The sequence below is a fragment of the Haliotis rubra genome, unplaced genomic scaffold (assembly GCF_003918875.1).
Source record: "Haliotis rubra isolate DU_JTF1 unplaced genomic scaffold, ASM391887v1 Scf758, whole genome shotgun sequence".
NCBI lineage: Eukaryota > Metazoa > Mollusca > Gastropoda > Lepetellida > Haliotidae > Haliotis > Haliotis rubra.
Window position 1 is genome coordinate 323,509 of NW_025767477.1, and position 27,801 is coordinate 351,309.

At 44.6% G+C, this 27,801-nt stretch overlaps 1 protein-coding gene across 1 annotated transcript in view; it reads left to right on the forward strand.

Moving 5' to 3' along the window:
* Positions 1-27,801, forward strand: part of LOC124260264 (alpha-mannosidase 2x-like) — a 139,757-nt gene that overhangs the window by 19,959 nt on the left and 91,997 nt on the right. The window contains exon 2 of the mRNA XM_046694517.1: positions 4,618-4,974. Within this exon, the coding sequence (XP_046550473.1) occupies positions 4,618-4,974 (357 nt within the window). The remainder of the gene's footprint in view (positions 1-4,617; positions 4,975-27,801) is intronic.

Sequence of the window (27,801 nt, forward strand, 5' to 3'; positions counted from 1 at the left end):
GATACTGTAGGTTGCCTTGGGTACTGGTAGGTGTGGATGTAGTACTGGAGTCTGCCATCGATTTGTACCAGGGTGAACAAGGGAGGCTTGGGCAGTGGATAGGGGTTGTGAGAATTAGGAAGTTGAGGGGCACAAGGGAGCTTCCATCAATTTGCTGGGCTGGGGAGGGAGGATGTGTGAGCTTAGTGTTCCATGCAGGCAGTCGAATCTCAGGTATTACTCTGTTCCTGTGCCAGGTATGCAGATATAAGTGTGCTGATTGATCATTATAAATGGTGTTTAGGCAATGTTATTGTGCAAACTGCAGATTTGTTCATTTGTGTTTTGACTGAATTGATAGCTGATAAGCTGTATTGTGTACTGTCCAAGCAGGGCTGACACAGATGTACAGTGATTGATGTCATATTTTGTAACACATATGTTACACACAATCTGTACAACTGTCCAGTGTGTGCATTGCACAAACAATTATCTGCTCAATTCATGAAACGGGCAATAGTTTTTAATTTTAGTTAATTCTCAGAAAACTTTACAATATGGGCAACCAGTGAGACAGGAACTGAAACACTGTCCCCAACGTGTATGGAACACTGGTACTGGTAATTCCAACTTGTGCTCTTTTGTATAAGTTTAATTTTTGAAAATAATATACCAGATGAATGTTTGTAAAAAGAGAGAAAACATAACTTGTTGTCACATTGCTTTGGTGATAATGAAAGTGTTTTGATGAAAGGGGAACTTGTTTAAGTTATCAAAACATCTCTCAAACAAATGTGATACAATGAACATGTGTTTAAAGGATAACTTGTTTAATTCCTTCAGGTAATTTGATTCTAAAACAATATACTGTATGTCACCTATAGATCTAGTTCTAGAGTACATCTAGTTCAGCGAAAATCATTCTTTAGTATTTGTTTTCTAATCATGGTTGATTGCATGTATATTTGTGCATTAAAGTCTACATTTGTTCAGACTAATATCTTCATATTGTATTTTTTTTTTACAGTAGTTGTATCTTTGTAAAATAACTTTGTAAAAATTCCAGGGAAACAGCCTGCCCAATGCACGCAAGTTGGTGTAGCAGATATGTGTAACTTTTTGAACTGGGGCCTGTTCTGTGTGTCTGCGTGCCTGTGTTTGTGTGCCTGTGTTTCTGTAAACGTTAGACTCCTCTCAATCCACTGAAGCCTGAGGAAAAATCTTACAGAAACTAAGAAACATCCAGAAAGTCCAGAAATTGTAAGATATATTTTATTTTAACATATCTCTGTGTGTGTGTTTGTGTGTGTGTGCCTGTGTGTGTTTGTTTGTGTCTGTGTGTCTGTAAATGTTAGACTCCTCTCAATCCACTGCAGCCTAAGGAAAAATCTTACAAAAACTAAGAAACATCCAGAAAGTCCAGAAATTGTAACATTTTACATGATGTGATTGAACTTGAAGCAGCGTAAAGGGAATTACACTTTAATGTCACTGAAGCAGAGAAAAGAAGATTTTCAAGAACAGTGCATTATGTTTGACATGGTCTGTTGTAGACCCTGTACATGAGTGAGTGAGTGGATGTTGTTTGACACAGTCTGTTGTAGACCCTGTATATGAGTGAGTGAGTGGAAGTTGTTTGACATGGTCTGTTGTATACCCTGTACATGAGTGAGTGAGTGGATGTTGTTTGACACAGTCTGTTGTATACCCTGTACATGAGTGAGTGAGTGGCTGTTGTTTGACATGGTCTGTTGTATACCCTGTACATGAGTGGCTGTTGTTTGACACAGTCTGTTGTAGACCCTGTACGTCAGTGAGTGAGTGGATGTTGTTTGACACAGTCTGTTGTAGACCCTGTATATGAGTGAGTGAGTGGCTGTTGTTTGACACAGTCTGTTGTATACCCTGTAGGAGTGAGTGGCTGTTGTTTGACACAGTCTGTTGTATACCCTGTACATCAGTGAGTGAGTGGATGTTGTTTGACATGGTCTCTTATATACCCTGTACATAAATGAGTGAGTGGCTGTTGTTTGACACAGTCTGTTGTATACCCTGTACATGAATGAGTGAGTGGATGTTGTTTGACATGGCCTGTTATATACCCTGTACATCAGTGAGTGAGTGGCTGTTGTTTGACACAGTCTGTTGTAGACCCTGTACATGAGTAAGTGAGTGGCTGTTGTTTGACACAGTCTGTTGTAGACCCTGTACATGAGTAAGTGAGTGGCTGTTGTTTGACACAGTCTGTTGTAGACCCTGTACATGAGTGAGTGAGTGGATGTTGTTTGACAGTCTGTTGTATACCCTGTACATGAGTGAGTGAGTGGATGTTGTTTGACACAGTCTGTTGTATACCCTGTACATGAGTGAGTGAGTGGATGTTGTTTGACAGTCTGTTGTATACCCTGTACATGAGTGAGTGAGTGGATGTTGTTTGACAGTCTGTTGTATACCCTGTACATGAGTGAGTGAGTGGATGCTGTTTGACACAGTCTGTTGTATACCCTGTACATGAGTGAGTGAGTGGATGTTGTTTGACAGTCTGTTGTATACCCTGTACATGAGTGAGTGAGTGGATGTTGTTTGACACAGTCTGTTGTAGACCCTGTACATGAGTGAGTGAGTGGATGTTGTTTGACAGTCTGTTGTAGTCCCTGTACATGAGTGAGTGAGTGGATGTTGTTTGACACAGTCTGTTGTATACCCTGTACATGAGTGAGTGAGTGGATGTTGTTTGACAGTCTGTTGTAGTCCCTGTACATGAGTAAGTGAGTGGATGTTGTTTGACACAGTCTGTTGTATACCCTGTACATGAGTGAGTGAGTGGATGTTGTTTGACACAGTCTTTTGTTCACCCTGTACATGAGTGAGTGAGTGGCTGTTGTTTGACACAGTCTGTTGTATACCCTGTACATGAGTGAGTGAGTGGCTGTTGTTTGACACAGTCTGTTGTAGACCCTGTACATGAGTGAGTGAGTAGATGTTGTTTGATAGTCTGTTGTATACCCGGTACATAAATGAGTGAGTGGCTGTTGTTTGACACAGTCTGTTGTATACCCTGTACATGAATGAGTGAGTGGATGTTGTTTGACATGGCCTGTTATATACCCTGTACATCAGTGAGTGAGTGGATGTTGTTTTACACAGTCTGTTGTTTACCCTGTACATGAGTAAGTGAGTGGCTGTTGTTTGACGCAGTCTGTTGTAGACCCTGTACATGAGTGAGTGAGTGGATGTTGTTTGACACAGTCTGTTGTAGACCCTGTACTTGAGTGAGTGGATGTTGTTTGAACCGGTCTTTTGTAGACCCTGTATATGAGTGAGTGAGTGGATGTTGTTTGACACAGTCTGTTGTAGACCCTGTACTTGAGTGAGTGGATGTTGTTTGAACCGGTCTTTTGTAGACCCTGTACACGAGTGAGTGAGTGGCTGTTGTGAACAGTCTCTTGTTAAAAGGTGTCTTCTCACGCTGCTCGATTGTGGAGAAATGTCTGTTAGTGCTGTGACCTCCATTACTGGTACTTACCGTTTTAAAAGTTTTGCAAAAATAGATACAAGGAAGCTTACTTCTTCCTTGTGATTTGTGGCATTTCATTGACTAGCCAAGCCATTGGGTTTTATGTTTTGTTCAATAAACGGAAAAAGAATTGGACCTCTTATGCTAATGGATTTCCATTTCCTGAATGGCTGATAATTGATCGGGCAGGGCCTGTGTTGAATATTTGTGCTAAAGTAATGTCACTGTTTTCATATCATACTGATGTCAACTGTCTACATGGTGTCTGCTCCGAGTTATATAAGCCGTCTGTTGGTTCATTATTCTTGAAAACTTCCATAAACAAGATAGTTATACATTCAAGCGACAATAACACTGGCAAATTATCCCCCAAAATCTGTGTAATCTTTAATGTTATCTTAAATATGAACCAAACAACTATGTCTGGACATGAGGCAACATAAATCTGTGAATTTATGACCAGTGAAAGTAGAATTTTCAATAATTTGTTCCATAGGTGGAATATCTCCAGAATAACATTTAGGAAATTTGTTTTTGCAATGTTGGGAGAAGTGATTTCTCCAGTAAATTTTACAAATATGAACATTCCAATCAAATTTGAAATTAATATTCTTCTGTGTTGACAAAATTGGTTTTGTAATTTGGTGGATGCAGTACAAATTCTCTTTTTCAAGTCGGATTTGTTGGCCCACCAAGCACTTTTGCTTAACAAACAGTTGCCTCCCTTCACAAACTACTCTCAGTGTGGTTTGGTTGGGTGGAGACTGTTAGTGTTGTATTTTGCCAGGGAACACATGGCGTGTAGTGATAGTTCACCAATGACAAGGACAGATACCGAGGTGCAACATGCCCATACAGCTGAGGCCAAGAAAAATAAAACCACATCAGAGACAAATCACTCTCCTCTATTTTATGTTGGCTATATTTGCACTGGCCAGTCTTTCAACTTATCTTCATTATGAGTTCTTATCCTCTGTCATCCAAATATATGGTAAGTTGTGTGTCAGACTAATATTATATTTGTCATATGACAAAAGCAAAATATTCTTAGATAGCTTTGTGTTTGGAATGTATTACTAGGATGGATGCACAGGGTTCTAATTAGAATTATTTGTTTTCAGCAAGCATTGGATGGTATAGAAATAAAGATAAAAAGAATTGAAGATGACATCTTACGCAATCATGAGACGATTAAAGAAATTAAAGACACAGTGGGGAAGATCGCCAAAGGCGACCGTTCTGGAATTGACCGCCTGAAGGAAGTACTCCAGCTGGACAATCATGTGGAGGTGAAGAAACCTGTCCAGCATGTGGAGCAGCACCAAGAGGGACCTGCTCCAGGGGTGGTCAACATGGAGGTGCTGTCCCCAGACCAGAAGAAGGACGAGGAGAAGTACGAGGTGCAGTCCCAGGCGATCCAGCTAGTACAACAGGACACGTGTACCTGGTCAGACAGACCTGCTGCTGCAGACTACAAGGTCAGTAGATGTGGGGTGTCTGGGGATAGTTACCAGGTGAGTAGATGTGGGGTGTCTGGGGATATGTACCAGGTCAGTAGATGTGGGATGTCTGGGGATATGTACCAGGTGAGTAGATGTAGGGTGTCTGGGGATATGTACCAGGTCAGTAGATGTAGGGTGTCTGGGGATATGTACCTGGTCAGACAGACCTGCTGCTGCAGACTACCAGGTCAGTAGATGTGGGGTGTCTGGGGATATGTACCAGGTCAGTAGATGTGGGGTGTCTGGGGATATGTACCAGGTCAGTAGATGTGGGGTGTCTGGGGATATGTACCAGGTGAGTAGATGTAGGGTGTCTGGGGATATGTACCTGGTCAGACAGACCTGCTGCTGCAGACTACCAGGTGAGTAGATGTGGGGTGTCTGGGGATATGTACCTGGTCAGACAGACCTGCTGCTGCAGACTACCAGGTCAGTAGATGTGGGGTGTCTGGGGATAGTTACCAGGTGAGTAGATGTGGGGTGTCTGGGGATATGTACCAGGTGAGTAGATGTGCGGTGTCTGGGGATATGTACCAGGTCAGTAGATGTGGGGTGTCTGGGGATATGTACCAGGTCAGTAGATATGGGGTGTCTGGGGATATGTACCAGGTCAGTAGATGTAGGGTGTCTGGGGATATGTACCTGGTCAGACAGACCTGCTGCTGCAGACTACCAGGTCAGTAGATGTGGGGTGTCTGGGGATATGTACCTGGTCAGACAGACCTGCTGCTGCAGACTACCAGGTGAGTAGATGTGAGGTGTCTGGGGATAGTTACCAGGTGAGTAGATGTGGGGTGTCTGGGGATATGTCCCAGGTGAGTAGATGTGGGATGTCTGGGGATATGTACCAGGTCAGTAGATGTGGGGTGTCTGGGGATATGTCCCAGGTCAGTAGATGTGGGGTGTCTGGGGATATGTACCAGGTCAGTAGATGTAGGCCTAGGGTGTCTGGGGATATGTACCTGGTCAGACAGACCTGCTGCTGCAGACTACCAGGTCAGTAGATGTGGGGTGTCTGGGGATAGTTACCAGGTGAGTAGATGTGGGGTGTCTGGGGATATGTCCCAGGTCAGTAGATGTGGGGTGTCTGGGGATATGTACCAGGTGAGTAGATGTGGAATGTCTGGGGATATGTCCCAGGTGAGTAGATGTAGGGTGTCTGGGGATATGTCCCAGGTGAGTAGATGTAGGGTGTCTGGGGATAGGTACCAGGTGAGTAGATGTAAGGTGTCTGGGGATATGTATCAGGTCAGTAGATGTAGGGTGTCTGGGGATATGTACCAGGTGAGTAGATGTAGGGTGTCTGGGGATATGTACCAGGTGAGTAGATGTGGGGTGTCGGGGGATATGTACCAGGTGAGTAGATGGTAGGGTGTCTGGGGATAGTTACCAGGTGAGTAGATGGTAGGGTCTCTGGGGATATGTACCAGGTGAGTAGATGTAGGGTGTCTGGGGATGTGTACCAGGTGAGTAGATGTAGGGTGTCTGGGGATATGTACCAGGTGAGTAGATGTAACGTGTCTGGGGATATGTACCAGGTGAGTAGATGTAGGGTGTCTGGGGATATGTACCAGGTGAGTAGATGGTAGGGTGTCTGGGGATATGTCCCAGGTGAGTAGATGGTAGGGTGTCTGGGAATATGTCCCAGGTGAGTAGATGGTAAGGTGTCTGGGGATATGTACCAGGTCAGTAGATGTAGGGTGTCTGGGGATATGTACCAGGTGAGTAGATGTAGGGTGTCTAGGGATAGTTACCAGGTGAGTAGATGTAGGGTGTCTGGAGATATGTACCAGGTCAGTAGATGTAGGGTGTCGGGGGATATGTACCAGGTGAGTAGATGTAGGGTGTCTGGGGATATGTACCAGTTGAGTAGATGGTAGGGTGTCTGGGGATATGTCCCAGGTGAGTAGATGGTAGGGTCTCTGTGGATATGTACCAGGTGAGTAGATGTAGGGTGTCTGGGGATATGTACCAGGTGAGTAGATGTAGGGTGTCTGGGTATATGTACCAGGTGAGTAGATGTAGGGTGTCTGGGGATATGTACCAGGTGAGTAGATGTAGGGTGTCTGGGGATATGTCCCAGGTGAGTAGATGCAGGGTGTCTGGGGATATGTACCAGGTCAGTAGATGCAAGGTCTCAACAATATCCCCTGAAGAGATGCATGGTTTTGATGATATATGCCGCTGAGGCCAAGTGTCAGTTCACAAACGCAGTTCATATAAGTTATCATCAGTTGGAAATATTCTGCCCAGACATACCATTTCCTTGTACATATATGCAAGACAGCTTCTGCATGGTAGTCAGGCCTGTATAAATTTTATGCTGAAAGATCACAGTTTAACTCTAGCCCAAGGTACAGTAAAGTACAATGTTAAACAAGAGTTCTCCATGTTTTGCAGGTTTTAATCAGGTTACTCACAGGTTTGGACAACAGTATCAATTATGTCGTAAACGTTCCCTCTGGATTATGGTTGCCAGTTTCCTGTGGTATCGCAGTGACATACAGAAATGAAAGAGAAAAAGGTTCTCTTAAAAAAAAGCCTAAGTCATAGTTATCCTTAGTGGTATGCCTAAAGAGTGACACAGTTATCTCCCCTAGCCATGACGTCACAGAATGATTCTCCGCAAACCCTCATAAGTTTTTCTGTATGGTTCACGTGCAGACGTTCACAGAAGTGGAAGAGAATTATCAATGAAAGTCTTCACAAGTGAATTTTGCAAGTACTGGTTAGTGATATCGCATTGTTCTGACCATTGCAGTATATTGTGAACTGTATATTTTGCAATTGCTTTACTTGTGAGGAGTTAGATTTTCCCGCCATTAGGACTTATCACAATGTCGCAAAACAAGTGCTTGCAATGCCAGAGATTCATGGCTGAATCGGACCCTCATTCATTATGTGCCTCATGTTTTGTGGGATCGCCTTGTTCTTCAGATAATCATTGTTTGCTGTGCTCAGAATTATCAAAAGAGGACTGGTTAATTATGGACAAGGCTCGCAATAATTCCAGGAAAAGGGAATTATCGGATTCATCAGATTCATCTAGAATTAAGAAATCTGCTTCTCAACCTCAGCCAGATTCTATTAAATCAGAGAATAAGTCTAGGTCAAGATCAAAATCTAGTTCTTCGTCCAGCCAAGTGAACATGTCGGCCATTACGTCCCTATTGTTGGATTTTAAGTTGGATATTCAGACTTCCATTCGGCAATCTTTCCATGAGTTTGAAAAGCGTAACGATGGGAAAATATCAGAATTGCAGAGGCAGTTAGATTTCACAGAATCGTTAACTCAGAGGGCTCCATATATAAATGACAATGACGATTACGGGCGCACTAGGCCACTGAAACAACAGTCATTTGCCGATCCCCACGGCGGGAGACGCTAAGGCTTCGTGCAGGAGGGACACCGCCTTTGTGAGGGGGTACCCTTAGGGTCCAGTACCCAAGCCAGACAGTCTGCAGAGCCGGCTATCGTTTCTTGCTCTGGTGGATCTGTGTCGCCCGTGCGGCTTGGGGGGGATTCCGTTAGTCAGGCTCAGGCCGCCAGTCAGATAGCATGGGCTTCACGGCGGACTCCCAGCAGAGGGCTGCTTGTCCTACGGGGAATGCCACGGATAGTCATGCAACGGCTATAGTTACAGCAACGGCTTGCGAGGACTTTATAGATACGGACAATCTGCCCATATTACCGTTAATCCCGGACTTATCCGACTCAGAGGGGCATATGGCCTACCCGGTATCTAATCCTGAATTGATTATGGAGGGTTGTGTTACTGTGCCTTCCATGGATATGGCGGCGGAAGATTACGCTCCCGGATGGACATTGAAGGAAAAATTAGATTTTTTATATGGGTTGTATCCAAGTACTTTACCTCCGCCAGCTGAGGATATGGAACAGGAAATACCCATTGAATTGGGCTCTTCTGGCTGTTTACCTCCGGAGCGCACTCCCAGGCTATCTTTGCCTCATTCATCAGTAGTGTGATCGGCCATGAATAATTACAATGAATTGTTGGTTAAATCTACTTCTCTGGTGAACTTACCCAAGATTACTCATAGGCCAGCGTATACTATTCACAATCGGGAATTGCCAGCTGGGATACCTTTAGTTTACTGGGGGCTAGTAATCAGGACTCTCCGTTACCATTCCAACCCAGGGAATTTAAGGAATTGGACACAGCCGCGTGTTCTACCATAGATATCCTCTCTTATGTTAATTGGTTCGCGGCGGGTGTAAGGGCGTTACTCCCTCCTGTATTCAAGGATTATACAGACATTAAGAAGGATACTCTCGTGGCTATGTCGATGCATGAAGTAGCCTTGGCTCATTCTTACTTGGATGTATTATGTCACGCTGTTTCGGATGCTACTCAGAATCAAGTCTATTCCTTGGGCAGACTCACGGCTATGGATAGGACACACAAGTTGAACTCAGTTAAGAATCTACCGGAATCCACTAAGGAGCTGATGTTTCAGCAACCTTTGAACTCAGAGGCTACCTTCAACGGGCAGTGTCAACAAGCAGTTGAAGCAAAGGATGCTATTACTACGAGGAATCTTAATCAGTTTAGTGTCGGCCCTCTTGTCGCAGAATAGGTTCAGAAGTGCACCTAGGGGTAGAAGAGATAGCACACAACCTTCATCTGGGTCTCGCCCTCAATCCATAAATCGACAGGCACTATTACAACGTTCAGCGTTTGATAGAGCCTTGGATGCTAGACCACGTACATCGACCTCTAGCAGGGGTTCCTTTGCAAGTTCTAGAGGTAGAGGTAGGGGGGCTAGGTCTTTTCGCCCCTCAAGGGCTAGGAGGTTCTGACTCCCCTCTAGAAACAGATTCTATTCCTTACGATTTGGAACCGCCCCGGGACTTGGAGATAGAATTCGATTTTGTTCAACACGTGATTCCTTCGCCGGTAGGGGGCCGTCTGGCAACGGTATCACAAGAATTGGGAACTAATCACACAGGATTCGTGGATTCTCTCAGTGGTGCGTCGGGGATTTTTGCTACCCTGGCATGTTCGACCTCCAGGAGGTTTTATATTCAAGGCCATCGCCTAACAGCAGCCAACAAAGCTATTCAACAACTTTTAGAAAAGGAAGCTAGACACCTCAGAGGGATTTTATTCTCTCGTGTTTCTAGTCACCAAGAAAGACACGGAGGAGATGCGTATGATAATCGATCTAAAGATCCTCAACAAGAATTTTCTTCAAAAACCACCAAAATTCAGGATGGAAGCTCTAGCGAAATTGAGCACCCTTATTCAACTGAACGCCAAGTTTGTAAGTCTAGACCTGAAGGACGCATACCTGCATGTGCCAATTCAACCTCTGTCGCAGAGATACCTGAGGTTTGCAGTCAACGGTCGCAGATATCAGTTCAGGGTTCTATCATTCGGGATATCACTTGCCCCCTGGCTATTCACAGTAATGATAACTCCCATACTGGCCTTCCTCCATCACAGACACATAGAGATTTTCGGCTATCTCGACGATTTTTTGGCCATGAGTGTAATCAACAATGTGCTTGTGGTTCAGACCAGGTTCATTGGACATGTGTTCACTCATTTGGGACATATTGTTCACTCAGAGAAATCGGAATTGACTCCATCGCCTCGGATAAAATTCCTAAGAGCTGTTCTGGATACGCACACCCGTCAGTCAGGCGTTGGATGTCTCTGGTACTAGTGGTAGGAAGAATAACATCTATCCAGGATTTTACTCTGCGAGGCAGGATTCATCTGAGAGAGACTCAGGTCTGGCTAAACCAGTACCGGATGTTAGACCTCAACTTGACAATTGTTTGTCCCGGACCGTGTAAAGTCAGAACTTCTTTAGTGGACTCGGGAGTCAAATGTACTTATGGGAGCCCCGTTTCGGACACCTCTGCAGGATCTCACGATATATTCAGATGCTTCCACTACGGGATGGGGAGCACACATGGATCAATTTCAAGTTCAAGGCAAATGGACACAGGAGGTAAGTACATATCATATCAATGTTCTAGAGATGTTGGCAATAGTAAAGGGCCTATCTCATTGGAGTTGGATTGTTCACGGGAAGAGCATCATGTTAGCCACGGACAATTCCACAGTGGTAACTTATATAAACAGACAGGGAGGCACCAGGTCTCGCCTACTATTGCAGACTACTCAGCAACTATTTGCAATTGCCAGTCTCATGAAATGTTATGTAAGGGCTCGGAATATTCCCGGGACACTTCAACATTCTGGCGGATTCCTTGTCAAGACAAGACAGAGTCGTCTCTACGGAATGGACTCTACACAGAGAGGCTTTTGCTTTGATAGGACACAGATGGGAGTTTCCGATGATAGATCTTTTTGCGACATGCATGAACAATCGTCTTCCCACTTATGTCAGTCCGGTACCAGATCCTCTAGCGTGGGCAGTGGATGCCATGTTGATTCCTTGGGACAATATGATCGCATATGCTTTTCCGCTGTTCAAGATGATTCCGGAGGTGTTATCCAAGATAATTCTTCACAGTTGTGTAGTACTTCTAGTGGCTCCTGGTTCTAGTGGCTCCGAGGGCCTGGTTCCCCACGTTTCTTCAGCTTCTCACGGATATGCCTCTTCAACTGCCGCTTTGGGAGAATCTGCTCAGTTAGCTGGGATCAACTCGAGTTGACGAGAATCTTCAGAATCTGTCTCTTCACGTGTGGAGGTTATCTGCAAAACACTCAGACAACAAGGGTTTGATAACAGATCTTCATTGGTAATCACACAAGCAAGTAGACCTTCTACAGCTGCCCTTTATAATGCCAAATGGAAACGATTTGTCCAGTGGAGAGGAGACAGAGGACTCCTTGAATCATCAGTATCTATTCCCATGATAGCAGAGTTTCTACTGTATCTGAGAGATGTTAAAAAGCTGAAACATAATATTATTGAAGGATATAGATCGGCTATTGCATCAGTTTATGATATCCAGGGATTGTCAGTAGGAACCAATTTATCACTCCATAAATTGATCAAATCGTTTCAACTCAAGGATGTATGTAAGCCATCTGTATTTCCTAAATGGGATTTATGTCTAGTTCTGCAGAATCTTCAGAGAGCCCCCTTTGAACCTATGCAAGCCATGTCCTTGACATTTTTATCATTCAAGACTGTGTTTCTATTAGCCCTTGCGACGGCATCTAGAGTATCAGAGATTCATGCAGTGGACTTTAAATCGATAGCTTTCGCGGAAGGATATCGGTTCATGACTTGTAGAACACTTCCAGAATTTGTGGCTAAGAACCAATCTTCTTCTGGTGGACCTTTAGGACCTAGAATGTACAGGATACCAGCCTTGCCTACCTCTACCTCTCGATCAGACAGAGCAAGATTACTTTGCCCAATTCGTGCCTTGAGCTGGTACATTCAGAGGACTTTTAACGTTTAGACGAAATCGTCGCCGTCTATTCCTTCCTTGCAAACAAAACATCGACTCAGAAATTTCCAAAAATACTCTCTCATCCTGGCTCAAGAAAACTAGTTTTTTCGCGTATGGGAACTGTGATCAAGAGACTATAGATAAGGAATTTTCACCACATGAAATAAAAGCTTTAGCATCTTCACTGGCAGCTTGGAATTCGGTTTCGGTAGAACAGGTCGTGTCTAGCTCACTAACTTTTATTTAAGAGACGTTGCGGCATCGTTGGAGGGTCTTTGTTCCTTGGAACCTCTGGTGACGGCACAGCATATCTCCTCTGCCTGATCTCCCTTTGGGAAAAGGGTGGGGGGGCGGGCACAGAAGTCAGAAGTGAGACAGAGGAGAGAGAGTCACAGCCTGACTTCGGATCCTAGTGGGACTGGAACAGTCAAGGAAAGAGAGTGGGAGATTCTACACGTAGACCTATGGAAGATGAGGCTTAAGAACTATTTACTAATAGTTGAACACTATGTTAGCGGGATTGGTATCCCCGCGAGACGTGAATTGGTTCACAAGGTCACGTGACTTCTAGGAGTGATGCTAGATCCATATTAGCAGGGAGACTATATAACAGGGAGTTGTCACTCCTCAAAAAGCCCCTTAGCGTATGCCTCGGCTCGTCACGTGACCAGTGTAGCCAATATGGCGGAAGCATAGTTTTTAAGATAGAGCCCGGTTTATTTTCAACAGCTGATTACATTCACTGAGTGTTGTGACAACTGAAAACCTACATGTAGAAGATAAGTTACCTATTGTGTCACTTCATTTTAAGTGAAATAATTGTTGTTAGTGTCAGTATTTAGTACAGTAGATTTGTCGTAAAGTTTCAAGTCGGAATGTTGTAGCTCACTGGCTTCAATTCTCGGTACACAGCAAATTCTATCCCTTAAAACTTCTTTCACATATTCGTTTAATTTTTAGAAGGGAAATATACCTTTAGTTGAAAGGCGTTTGCAAGTAATAGTGATAGTTTTATAACTAACAAAAATGTTAGGGTGTATTTGATGTGTGTGAAAAATATGACATATCGCCGATCTGCCATTGAAATACTACAGGGCAGTTGTTTGAGTGTTTCTAGTTATTGTTCTAAAACATCTTTCACATAAACCTTTAATTTTGATGAGGGTAATATACCATCAGGTGAAAGGTGTTTGCAAGTAAATGTGATAGTTTTATAATTTAATTTTTTTGTTTCGGGTGTATTTGAGGTGTGTGAAAAATATGACATATCGCCGATCTGTTCTGATCCGCCATTGATGCTTGTGATGCTTGAGTGTTATAGTTCTAAAACTTCTTTCTTTCTTGTTGATCTTAGTATTTGACAAAACTGGAAAGGTGTTTACAACGCTTTGTGATAGTTCTCAATTTTCTGTTTTTGAGGGGTGTGTGACAGTGTCAGTTAACATTCTGTCAATGTCCATGCCATTTCACACATGCAATAAGATATCTGAATTAATTACTAATGTAAAAAATGTCTCAAAGTAGATTTTTCAAAAAAAGGACAGCTGATGTTAACACATGTGTTCTAGCGATAGTTTTGCATTCTTTAATATGTTTGGGGAGGGATGGCCATGGTGTATCATTTATTCTTTCATTCATTCACATGTATTTCTTTCATTTGTTCTTTTTCTTTATTTCTTTCATTCATTCACATATAATTCTTGCTCTTAATTAATTAATTCATTCATTCATTGTAAAATTCCGACTGATACAATAAAGTGGCTGAAGTACTGTTAAACGCAGCCGAAGTTGCGCTGAGAACGAACCAAGTCACTGTGTGTGTTGGAGCATGAAGAGGCACATGCTAATTAGTACAAATGGTAAAGAAAGCAAGCGAGTGACCTATCCCTGTTGTAGATTATCCCTGATATAAGGGACAATTAGAGGTTGTAAGGCTTTCAATCATTTGTTTAGTTATATCTGAATAATAGTAGGGGTAGTCATATTCGGTATTGACAGGAAGTTACGTCAAAGAAACCTGAAGTGACGTCAGAGATTGGAAGTGACATCATGAGTAGACCAGGTAGTTTAATCACCTCTAATTGATCAAGAGAAGTACCGTTAAACCGGAAGTGACGTCATCAAACCGGAAGTGACGTCATTAACTCTAAGAAAGATAGAAATATGGTTTCTACAGAATTAAAGATACTAAGGTTTAAGTATGTTCTAGCGAGCTCTCCTAGATGGACAGAATTCTCCTCACATTAACTTCCTGTCCTAGTTATTGAAGCTAACAATTAATCATTGTTAGGATTATGGTGGCGGGTATCATAGGACATGAAGTAATCTAAGTCATAGTTATTCAGTTACGAGAATTATATATTTTTCCTTATCCTGACTCATGCTCTTTTGCTTGTCCCCTTCCTCTTGCGAACATAGTGGAACACTTGTATCTCCTTAATTGAAGCTCCCTTCAATGTAAAATCACTAATTAGTACTCACCAAGAATTGCCTCCCTTTGCCCCTGTCAAGCGGGAAAGGCGGCTCCACCTCCTGGCCTCATGCTTCACTCTCTCCTTCTTTGCCCAGTGAGCAGGATGTGAGAGCGCCTGTGTCTCCCTACACACTATATCCTTTGGTTATTCTTAGTTAGTTACCTCCTATAGGTTACTATAGAGGTGTAGCTAGTATCCTTCATTAATATGTATTGATAATTATTCGTATTTCTACTGTTTATTCGGAGATTTAAGTGATTGTTCAACTAGTTTCGTTGATGAGAATCTGTACTATTTGTAGATTACACGTTTTCTGCTGCTGACCATGTAATATGCCCCTAGCTGTACCTCGCCTTGTGCGTTTGATTCACGTTGCTGTTACTGTATTAATCTATCTAATTCTGCTTTTAATTAATATCATCTTTGCGTCTTGAGGCGTGCAGCGAATAGGTCAATGCAAACAAGGGTTAGACATGGCGATACATCGGAACCCCTAGCCAGTCAGCTGCTGTCGGACGACCCCTCCGATCTGGTGTTCGCTAGAGTTTCCCTCGGAGGGAGGCGTGGGATGCAGTCCGCCCGCCTCCAAAGCGTCCTGCTTCCCCAGACATCCCGTCGTCGCAGCCAAAGTCTAAGAGGGGCCTCGACATCTACTCAGCGCAGACTCCGTACCCTCAGGGCAGCGTCTACCTCAAAGGGAAAGTCACGAAGTCGTCAAGAACCTTCTCAGCCGAGATTGTTCCAGCCGCTGAACTGGGCCTCTACGATGACCAGCCGATCATCATCCCCGACCTACGCCACAAGAGACAACCGGTGTCAGCAACTGTGACGTCAGCGCAGATCACCATGCAGCCTGATGTATCTACACCGATGTCGGACGATCTTCCTGAGGGCCCCGTCGCTAACATCGCAGAGAGGGCACCAACTACATCGTCGCAGACCGTCCCAGACGACCTGATGCGGCAAATCATGATGATGATGGAGGACCGTTACAGACTGGAGAGACAACCAGCCCAGGACCCCCCGTCAACGTAGCGGCCTTAGCGAAGGAAGTCACAGACCACCTCGACGAAGGACCCAGATGTACAGCCTTAGCGAAGGCCTTCGCGAAGGCGGGATAGATCATCACCTACCTCGGCTTCATCCTTAGATGCGGACTCGGACCACCAGACTTCACGAAAGCCTTCGCGAAGGTCAAGTCATCGTTCCCCAGGACCGGACGCAGAGGAAGCTTTGCGAAGGCCTTCGCGAAGGGCACCTTTATTAGGCTCTAAATCATCGTCGTCCAGAAGGTCATCAAGGGATTCCACAAGAGCTTCGCGAAGCTATCAACATTCACCTCACAGATCTCCGCGAAGGTCAACCTATAGACGCAGATCTTTAGGCCGTTCACCAAGACGATCCCCTCGCCATTAAGCCATGCCGATCACCCTCGCCCGTTCACGCGCCCGATCTCTGCATTACATCACCACGTCGATCTCCGCGCGGGTCACCACACAAGTCTTCACAGAAGTCCACAGTCAGGTCTCCTTTAACGTCACCTTGTACAGTGGTAGAAGCACAGAGTCCACCATCTGAAGAGCAGCAACCTCTTATCACCGATCCCGTGGTAGAAGATGATGGAGGCATCATTTTCTCAGACACTGAGATACGTTATTGGATGGTTAACAACCTAGACCTTTCTTCACCTTCCAAGAGTGGTAACTCGGCGCATACTTACCTGATGAAGGAGGACGATGCAGACGCCGTCACCTTACCTCCGATCGACCCGATTGCTGCGGTGCCACAGAATTTGGACACAGCCTTCCATAAAGCCATGAAAGTTCAAACGCCACACCTACCGCACTTTCACGCTAAGAAGTTTTCAACTCATAATATGGACCCCTTCCTCAAGGCACAAGACATCGATGATAATTACAAGATGATCAGCGATGTCAAGAATAGAACTATAAGATTGATGATCGCAAGCTGGTTCAGATAGAAACCATGGCCGAGGCGTATGTTCTTTGGCCTTAATAGATCTAAGAGCGATCAATGAGACTCTTATCACCATATTTGCGTGACCACGACTTCTGAAGATGATAGGATGATCTACTTTCGGCCCTACTGATGCAAAAGAAGGACCAGCAGTTCCTAACAGATCATCTCACATCAGTCTCAGCAGCAGCTAACCTTAGCTTCGTCGTCAAGGCCTCCTCGCTTCCTGCAGCTGGGGTGAGCAGTTTACAGCTCCACTCTATACAGCCCGTGGTCCTCACCATCCATCTTTGATGGAGGGATAGAGAAAGTCTCAAGGAAGTCACTAAGGATTCTAGAGAAGTCCTTATGATAAAGTCGATGGACCACGCCAGCCGTCATCGGGCAGACTTCACAAAGATATTCAGGGAGATCTAAATTCACTGGATTACAGAGAGCACGGGATAGGAAGATGGCCAGCTCAGGGAAAAGATACTTTTAGGTAAGCCCATATAGCAACTACAGAGGAGGATCAGGAAGAGGCAGGGCACCCAGAGGTTCCCGCAGCTATAAGCGATGAAAACAGGTTGAACGACTGGAGTCTTCCACCCCAGTTTCAGTACAACCGTCACAAGTGGGTGGATGCCTTCAACTACACTGGGAGAACTGGGGAATGTTACAAGACCCTTATGTCTCCAACATTCTTCAACACGGATATCGTATCCCTCTACAGGCCTGCGCCTCGTGACAGTCAACCCTCACAAGTTCGACTTCCAGGCACAACAACTACCAAAGTTAAGAGAGGCTGTTACATCTCAAGCAGGCCATGAAGTACTAGATCAAGTAAGCGTCGAACCAGGCTTCTACTCCCCAGTTTTCCTAGTACCCAGAAAAAACTCCAGGAGAAATACAGACTCATTTACAACATGAGCATATTCAACAGAGATTATCTCATAAACCCGCCAGCGTTTCGCATGATACATCTACCTCAATTCTGACAGTTAATTAGTCCCATGGATTACATGGCCAGTATAGATCTGCAAGACGCATATCTACACATCCCGATACATCGAATCCAGGAAATACCTACGATTTACACTAGGCGGGGCTGCATTACCAATGGAAAGTATTCTCCCCATTCGGAATATCATCGCCCCTGGCTATTCACAAGAATAACTTGCGAAACCTATCGTCATCTATCTCTATAGAGTCCAGGGCTACGCGGTCGGTTCTACCTCGACGACGGGATACAAACAGATCAAGATCCACAGCGTCTCAAACTACAGTTAAACTACATCATAAAGCTACTAACACAGCTAAGATGGTTAGTAAACTTACTCAAAGTGGGACCCTAGTACCCTCGCAAGATCTGCAATTTCTAGGCATTCGATTTATCCATTTACTCTCCAACCGTGTCGTTGTACCAGAAGACCGATGGCTCAAGATCCAACAGACCATCCCTCTAGCTCCTACTCTCCGTTACCACTTCACGACAATGGCAGAGCCTGTTGGAGTCTCCGCCACGTCAGCTCAAGACATGACAGTCAGAGGCGAACCACAGTTACGTCCGTTACAGGTCTTCATCAATGCTCATCTCGGCGACCTACAACCATTCAGTCTACCGAAACACCTCAGACCTCATCTACTCTGGTGGACCAGGAGGTCGAATGTCTCGCGAAGGTATTTGTTTAACAGAGCCGAATTCAAAACCCATCTATATGTAGGCCAGTCGCCGCTCAGGGTTGGGGATTTCATCTCGCCAATGCCGGACGGCTTCAGGGTTATGGAATCAGCAGAAAGCAAGCTCCATATAAACATGTTAGAGATGAAAGCGGTAATCAGCGCCATACTTCATTGGAGCACCATTCTACAAAAGGCGATCTGATGATTCATACCGACAACTTTCGACAGTGCGTTTTATGTGTGAACAAACAAGGTTCAACGAGATCACTGAGCGATTATTGACTTTATGCTCAACTGTTCCATCTGCTCGACGATCTCAACTTACATGTCAGAGCATGTCACATTCTTCGAGCCAAGAATGTACTAGCAGACGCGACTCTCGCCTACATCTACGTCACCCGACAGAATGGATTGCTCCATACAGAAATTTTTGCATGAATTATCAAGCAAATAGGAGGCGCCAGCTAGTAGATCTATTAAGCCACTCGCTTCAACAATCAGCTACCGACATTACGTATCACAGTCCGGACTCCACGGGCATGGGCAGCGGACTCTAAGCATAATCTGGGAAGGCCTCAATGCGTTACCGTTTCCGCCGCCAGCGATAATCCCTCAAGTGTTACAGAAAATCAGACAAACACAGAGCCTCCAACTCACTTTGGTGGCGCCCTACTGGCCAGCTACAGAGCGTGGTTTCCATCTAATTCAAAGAAATCGGTCAACTAACACTAGAGCTACTAAAAGCCGAATCTTTTAGTACATCCACACCAAACAGGTGCCGCGGAAACCAGAGTATTCCAACTTCAGTATGGACTGTGATAAAATGATGTTTAAACAAGAGGATATTCAACCAGGAGCCGCAAAAGCAGTCCGCTTTGCCTTACGCGTATTACTATGCGTAAGCTTAGCACGGCCGACAAGTGGCACAGTTTCGAAAATTACTAGAGCAAATAAAGGGATTTGTAGCGAGAGATGCTACACATCCACAAGTGGCAGATTATTTGTGTTACCTCACTGAAAACAAACATTTAAAAGGCTTCGACACTGTCAACATATCTTGCAGCTTAGTTCTGTGATAACTATGAGAGCGGGTGTCAAGCTAACCAAGCCTTACTCACGTGCTTTCCGATTGGAAGATCAAAACGGAAGTTCCAGCCCAACTTGGGATCTTGATATAGTGCTCCAACACCTCACAAGTGAGGCTTATGAACCGTTAGAATCGACAACCTTGAATTTCTCTCCTACAGAAAACGGTATTCCCTGGTTATCTCTAGCGGCCACGGCAGGATGTCAGAAATTCATACTTACTAGATTATGAGAGGATACAGTTTGATGACAATCAAACACAGTTCACTTGGGACTAAAGATGGGATTTCTATCGCCAAAAATCAATTACCAGGTCAACCAGACGAGATTATTCCATATTCCTGCACTCTCCATGATTCTCCGGATCTCAAGATACACTGGACTTATCTCTATGCCCAGTCAGAGCTCTGCAAAATCTATTTCTGACGTTCCAAAACAAAGGAGCTGACTTCTCAACGGCGATTATTCATCCCCTTATGCGGCAACAACTCAGACAGAAGTCTCAATGTACCACCATATCTATATGGATAAGAACTGTCATGCCTTAGCCTACAAGGCTGCAGGACTAGACCCTCCAAAAAGCATCAAATCCCCATGAGATCAGGGCATTGGCTTCCACACTTTCGGCTACATGGTAACTGTTCCTTAAATACCATCATGGAAGGCTGCTTGGAAATCCAACGTGCGTTTGCTAATCACTATCTGAGAGATATCACCACCCGGCGAGGATGTCTCAGGTATTCACCATTTTGGTCCCATGGTCCTCGCTTTAAGCAGTTGACCCGGTCCCACCATTAGAGCGTTAACACATAGTCTTACTGAGATTATTCATGTATATTTCATACCAGTATTATCTAGCTTATAACTCTCTGAGTTTTAGGGCTATTTATATGCTTAGCTTAAGTCTACTCAGCCTTAAAGCTTGTACTGATGATTATGTTCAGTTGGTAGCTTCTCTCCATATGGGAATTCGCTTTGATATCTTTATTGCTATTATCATAGTATATTAATTTTTGTAATACTCCCATCTATGGCAGTGTATAAACTTATGGTTTATAGTACCAGAATTATCCTAAAGTCAGTGCCATATATGAAGTTCCAAGTTAGGGGAGTTATTACAGTTAGGTATATATAAATCACTACCTTAATTTTATAAATCCAAAGTGATTCTGTTCTTTCCCACCTCCGTTTCGGTAAGTTCTACAAAGGAAAAGAGCATGAGTCAGGATAAGGAAAAATATGTAATTTTTTGAGTAAATTGATATTTTATGCTTATCCTGACTCATGAGGTAAGCTCCTCCCATCTCTTCTGCTACATAAATACTCCTTTGGATTTCCCTGTAAATTCAAGTGTTGGGCTCGTTAGTATCAGTGAGAATTGAAGCATGGGCCAGAAGGTGGCCGCCTTTCAGCTGCCAGGGGCAAGGGGAGCAACTCTTGGTGAGAGGAGTACTAATTAGTGATTTTTTACATTGAAGGGAGCTTCAATTAAGGAGGTCTAAGTGTTCCACTATGTTGTAAGTTAGTTAGAGACAAACAAAAGAGCATGAGGTCATGGATGAGGTATAAAATATCAATTTTGCTCAAAAAAAATTACGTACTTCCAAAGTAAGATATTGGTATCCCTATTCTCCTCTCTCATCCATGGGGCCCTCCTTCCACGTAAATGCGTAGAGATGTGGGCTGAGAAGAGGTTTATTGAAGAAGTTTCTTTTGAAGAAAAATTATGAGGGCTTCTGGGGAGAACAATGCCTGTGTGACCGCGGCTAGGGGAGATAACTGTGTCCTCTTTAGGTGATACCACCATAGATAGGATAATTATAGTTGTTTCTTTTTAAGAACTTTTTTCTCTTTCATTTCTGTATGTCACTTGTGATACCACAGGAAACTGCACAACCATAATCCAGAGAGTAGGATTTACTAACGGTTTCTAGTCAATACTCTGTAATTGTTCCCTCTCTTACTAGGAATGGCTGAAAGTCAAGAGAGTTGTTAGATTAAGACATAAGAATGCCTTTTGGGTTTGGTAGGATGGCTGAAGTCTCTTGAACTGCTACAACTTTCTTTGACAACCCTGATGGTGGATGTGAAGCAGGGCTGGAGCATCAGCCATAGGGATAGTCAACTAGTGGTCACCTTCCAACTAGTTGCAGGTGCTCTAGGAGTCCCACTCACACTGCAGGTGACTCCAGGTAGATGTCTCTCCTGTACACCATACAGGTGCCCCATACACAACATACACCTCACTCAAGACTGTGACTCCAGGTACATGTTCCTCTGCACCACGCCACAGGTGCCTCATACACAACATACACTCCCACTACACTGTGACTCCAGGCATGTCTCCTGTACACCATACAGGTGCTCCCCATACACACAACATACACCTCACTCACACTGTGACCCAGGGTATGTCCTCCTTGTGCACACTACATACAGGTGCCCCATACACACACAACATACACCCCACTCACACTGTGACCCAGGTACATGTTCCTTGTACACTTAAGCAGGTGCCCCTATACACAACAATAACATACAATCCACTCACACTGTGACTCCAGGCATATGTCTTCTGTACACCCATAGAAAAGTCTCTATACACAAATAACATACACTCCCCACTCATTAACTCCCAAAATGTCTTCTGTACACTATACAGGTGCCCCCCATACACACACACCCCACCTACACTGTGTGACTCCAGGTATACGTCTTCCCACACCAAACAGGTGCCCCTATACACAACACATACAAGCACCTCCCACTCCACACTGTGACTCCAGGGTTTCATGTCTCTGCACACCACATACAGAAGCCCCCATACACAATGGGACATACACTCCTGCACTTACACTGTGACTCCAGGTATTGTCTTCCTGTACACCATACAGGTGCCCCATACACACAATACACCCCATCCCACACTGTGACCCAGGTATATCTTCCTGTACACCAAACAGCTCCCATACACAACAATATATACACCCCACTCACACTGCAGGGACTCCAGGCATGCCCTCTGTACACCATACATGTGCCCCCACACACAACACATACACTTCACTACACTGTGACTCCAGGGGTATACGTCTTCCAAAGCACCATACATGCCCCCCATAATAACAACATACACCCACCTACACTGTGACCTACAGCAGTCTTCCTGTACACCCACAGGTGCCCCCATACATAACAATAACATACACTTCACTCACACTGTGACTCCAGGTACATGTCTTCCTGTACACCATATGGGTGCCTCTGTACACAAACAACAACATTATTAATTCTGTACCCCACACTGTGACTCCAGGTACATGTTCCTCATGCATACACCCATACAGGCATGCCCTGTATACACAAATAACACATACACTCCACTCACACTGTGACTCCAGAGGGTACATGTCTCTGTACACCAAAACAGGCGCCCCCATAGCACAGGCCAACAACATACCCCACTCACTTGGGACTCCAAGTGGCATGTCTTCCCTGGCACACCATACATGCCCTATTACACAACAACATACACCCTACTCCACACTGTGACCAGGCATGTCTCCTGTACACGACATACATGTGCCCCCCATACACAACACAACAACATACACCTCACCTACACTGTGACCTATGTACATGTCTTCCTGGTACACCAAACAGGGTGCCCCCATACACAATGGGACACACACCCCACTCCACACTGTGACTCCAGGTACATGGCCCTCCTGTACACCAAAATAGGTGCTCCCCAGCTACACAACAACCAACAACATACACCCATTCACACTGTGACTCCAGGTACATGTCTTCCTGGCACCATACAGGTGCCCCCATACACAAATAACATACACCCCACTCACACTGTGACCCAGGGTATACGTCTCTCCCAGGCCACCATACAGGTGCCCTTGTTACACAAATAACATACACCCCACCTACATCCGTGACCCAGGTACATGTCTTCCTGCCACCCATACATGCTCTATATCAACAATGAGATAATCCCACTCCACACTCACAGGACTCCAGGGTACATGTCTTCCCATGGCCACTACAGGCAGGTGCTCCCATACACACAACAAATATACACCCCACTCACTGTGACTCCAGGTAGCTATGTCTTCTCCTGTACAAATTCTCAAACAGGTACCCTTTTACACAACACAACATACACCCTCCCACTACACCGTGCACTGTACATGTCTCCTCCTGCACACCTGATACAGGTGCCCCCATACACAATACCAACATACACCCACTCACACTGCACCCAGGTACATGTCTCTCCTGTACACACCATACAGGTGCCCCATACACAACATACACCCCACTCTACACCTCTGTGGACCCAGAGGCAAGGTCTTCCTGCGGAGCACCATACAGGTGCCCCCATACAGGCCAACATACACCTCCCACTCACACACTGTGACTCCAGGCATGTCTTCCTACACCCATACAGCGCCCTATACAACAACATACACCCCACTCACACTGTGACCCTGCAGCACATGTCTTCCTGTACACCATACAGGTGCTCCTATTGGCTACACCCACTCACACTTTAGGACCCAGGTATATGTCTCCTGTACAATCTACAGGTGCTCTGATACACAAATAACATACACTCCCACTCACACTGTGACCCAGTACATGTCTTCCTGCATACCAAAATAATAGAGGACTCCTGTGATCATGAATCTTCTGGCTGCTTAACCTGGTTAGATGTACCATTTATGATAAGGCACAGGTTATGTATGTTTACAAACTAAAAAAGTTGGAAGAATGGATTTTGGGTAATGAATAGAATCTCATTACAACCACGCATCTTCACTTCAAGTGTAAACCTCTAGCCCATTCAATTAATGGCCCTGTTGCATTTGATATGAAAAGAATTTGACTTCCATGCATCATACCTGGTATTGAATTTTAATCTTAATGGATTGTTTCCAGAGGAGGCAGTCCGAAAAGCCACAGGTCTCTGAAACATTTCCACTCCGCGGAAGGTCCGGGTTAGAATATTGGTCTCAGTAACCTACGCTTGCCTGTGAAAAGGCTACTAACGGATCGGGTGGTCAGGCTCGCTGGCTTGAAGGATACATGTTACATCCTAATTGTGCAGATCAGTACCATGCTGTTGATCACTGGATTGTCTTGGTTCCAGACTCGAGCCATTTATGACTCACCGCTTATAGCTGGAATATTGCTGAGAGTGCAGCTTAAAACTCATCACTTCACTGTAAAATGGATTTCCTCTATGACTTCAACAACGACAAAAGAGGTCAAGCAGGTGGAAGATAAGGGCTAACTCTGCTAAGGATAATACAAGGTCATTTTAACTATGTCACTTCGAGAGAATTTGCTGTGGATACGGACATCACTATATTTTCGATGCCCTGTTCATGGTGAACCAAACTATTCGGAAAACAAAGATCCAAACTGTAAATTCAGATACGTTTTGTGCAAATATCAACATTTATCAAGAAAAATCATTGAGGGATACAAAGGGTATGATTGACAACATGTAGGTATTTATCCAATGGTTTGTAACCTTGATAGATGAAATTCCTTTCAATTCCAGGTCATATGTCCAAGTTGGAGTAGCTCTGTCAGGTCAGATCATAATTTTCTTTTGTCTGTCCATCTGCTACTTGCTAAGCACTCAACAGATGTTAACGTACGAGGGTGGATCAAGACTTTGATGACTAATACCGATCCCAGACTACTGCCAATCTTGTCCTGCTGGAGGAGGCGATACAAGAACCATGTCTAAGGTAATGCTTGAGATGTCCTTCTTCCTAATTGGTGGGATGATTGATGATTTATCAAGAAGAGAGTCATATGGCATACACAATACATGACAAGATTTCATAATTGAGGCGCAGTCATTCCTCTGATTTCATGGTTGCCTTTATTTGTGGTTCTTCCTTCCACAGATACAGAATGAAGGAAACTTTTAACACTAAGTCATATAGCTATCCCTTTGTGGTATGCCTTCCAACTGATAGAGTTACTTCCTGACCTAGATGTACCGGTATAGGTGAAGTTTGAAAATCCCTCACAAATTTTCTGTATGGGTATACACTGTAATAATGGTATAGAGTGGAGGAAATTGACTTATCAGCTTGTTTCTAAACACCATCCATCCTATATATAGTGTTGTCGACATTTTATAGTCCCTTGACATCATATTTTATATTATTTCTACGCTTGTACTTCGATGATGGCCTTCCTTTTCCTTTGTCTAACTGCCATGGCTATATCAAGCGCAGTAATGCCGTAGGAAGTTTGCGTCGATTAGACCCCATTCTCTGCATTTTACTTTACTGGTAATCATACCTTGCGCGATCGCTGCCTTCTGTGTTCAGGAATTATCAGAGGCTGGTTAAGTATGATTCGGCAAGGTCCTTAGACTAAGAAGTGCAGAGAGCTTCCCCGCCGTCGAGCGCTAAACTGGCCAAACCTTTCATCTGCTAAGAATCCACAAATCTAGGATGTAGACTAAATCGATGCATCTCATTGGGTGACATTTCTTGCTATCCTTGGATTTATTTGCTTTCGCTTAACTGTAGAGCTAAAGCCTCAGTTAGGCCAGTCCATGTATGATATGGAAATGAGGAATGAGACCAGCATGAATGCATTGGCAAAAACTGTTCTGCTGATGCAATATGCACGGTAAGATCAATCGCGGATCGACTCGATCATTGATTTATGCGGCAAGAGCCGGGCAAGAGTCAGTTTCGTGAAACTCGGGTGTCGCACGGAAAGCCGGTATCACCTTACGAATCGATCAGAAGGCTGCCCTCGATTTATGATAGATTAATAACTGATTAATTTTAGCGCGACCGGCGCCCAAAATAACAAGCCGCGTCCCTTGTCCTCGGAGTAGCGCCACGCTTGATCCTTAGTCATCAAAACCTGCTACCTTTATCCCACGCTGGGAATGTAAAGGCAGTCTTACTTCTGCTGACTTTATGCCACGCTGCGCTCCTCCTTCATCTTTGGCTTTAACTAACGAGCCACGTTGCCACGGGTTGTATCCAGACCAGTATCCAGTAGCGCCACGCGCTGCCGGTCACGGAGCCATGGATACTTTGACACTGATAAGCCACTGACGCATCATTTGTAAATGGACCTCTTGATTCCGGAAGCTACTTCATTTATTCTCTCAACCAGAATTCATGGTGAAGGAGGGATTATTGAGGTCCAGCCTATGGATATTTCCGCTGCCAGTAGATTTTGTTCCCAAGGTCTCTTAGGAAAAGGCTGTATTTAATCCATGGACTTTATTCCAGTAGCATCACTTCCAACTCATACAGCCTGAGGAGCCGGAATTTGTTACTATATTGGATCACACTCGCCGAGGTTCCGTGCTTACATATCTCTGATCATTGGCACTTAAGTCGGACATGCTGATTCTGCTAATTTGAACTCTCCAAGGCTAATTTCCACTTAATGTATCAATACTACTCAAGATTATTCAAAAGAGGCCCACTCCAGATATAGATCGCCCCAGTCAACCGCATCGGGCGCGGAGATACGGGTCACGGGCTGTCCACTAGCTGCCATCTGAGCCACGGGTAGTCCGCTGGATTGGCATGGTATAACGGATATATCTCGCCCCAGGGTTGTTTATACCTGCCATGGTAATAAGCCGCGACGGGTCCCTATTAGTCCTGGGCCCAACTTATGCTTTGACCTTTGCATTTTGATATAAGTCCGCTTTGGCAGGTAATCGCTTATTTCCGCGATGGTGGTCGTGGAGTCGCAGGCCGTACGTGACTGGCAGGTGCCATCCACGGAATCGGCTGCCATAGTAACTCAGCATGACGCCTCGCAAGAGTTTGGCAGTTTAGGCAGCTGGAGGTAATTTCCCTTTAGTTTATAATGGCAGTAGTCAATACCGTAACCAGAGTGAGCTTGCTAAGCTTCCGCTTCACCGGGCAATATCCCATCTTTGGCGGTCTGTAATATTCCGAGTCTGATCCAGATAACTGGCAATTACAACATGATATCGATCTACAACTGGGATACTGCATGACTTGGCTGTAAGCAATCCAAGCCGCCAGCCTGATCACCTTCCGTTCTTAATAGTCGCCTTTTATGCTAAGTAGAGGACCTCCCAGACATCTCTTCCCATTCGCATCCCAGAGCTTCCAGTGATAAACTGGCGTATCACGGTAACCGGAACGAAGCATACCA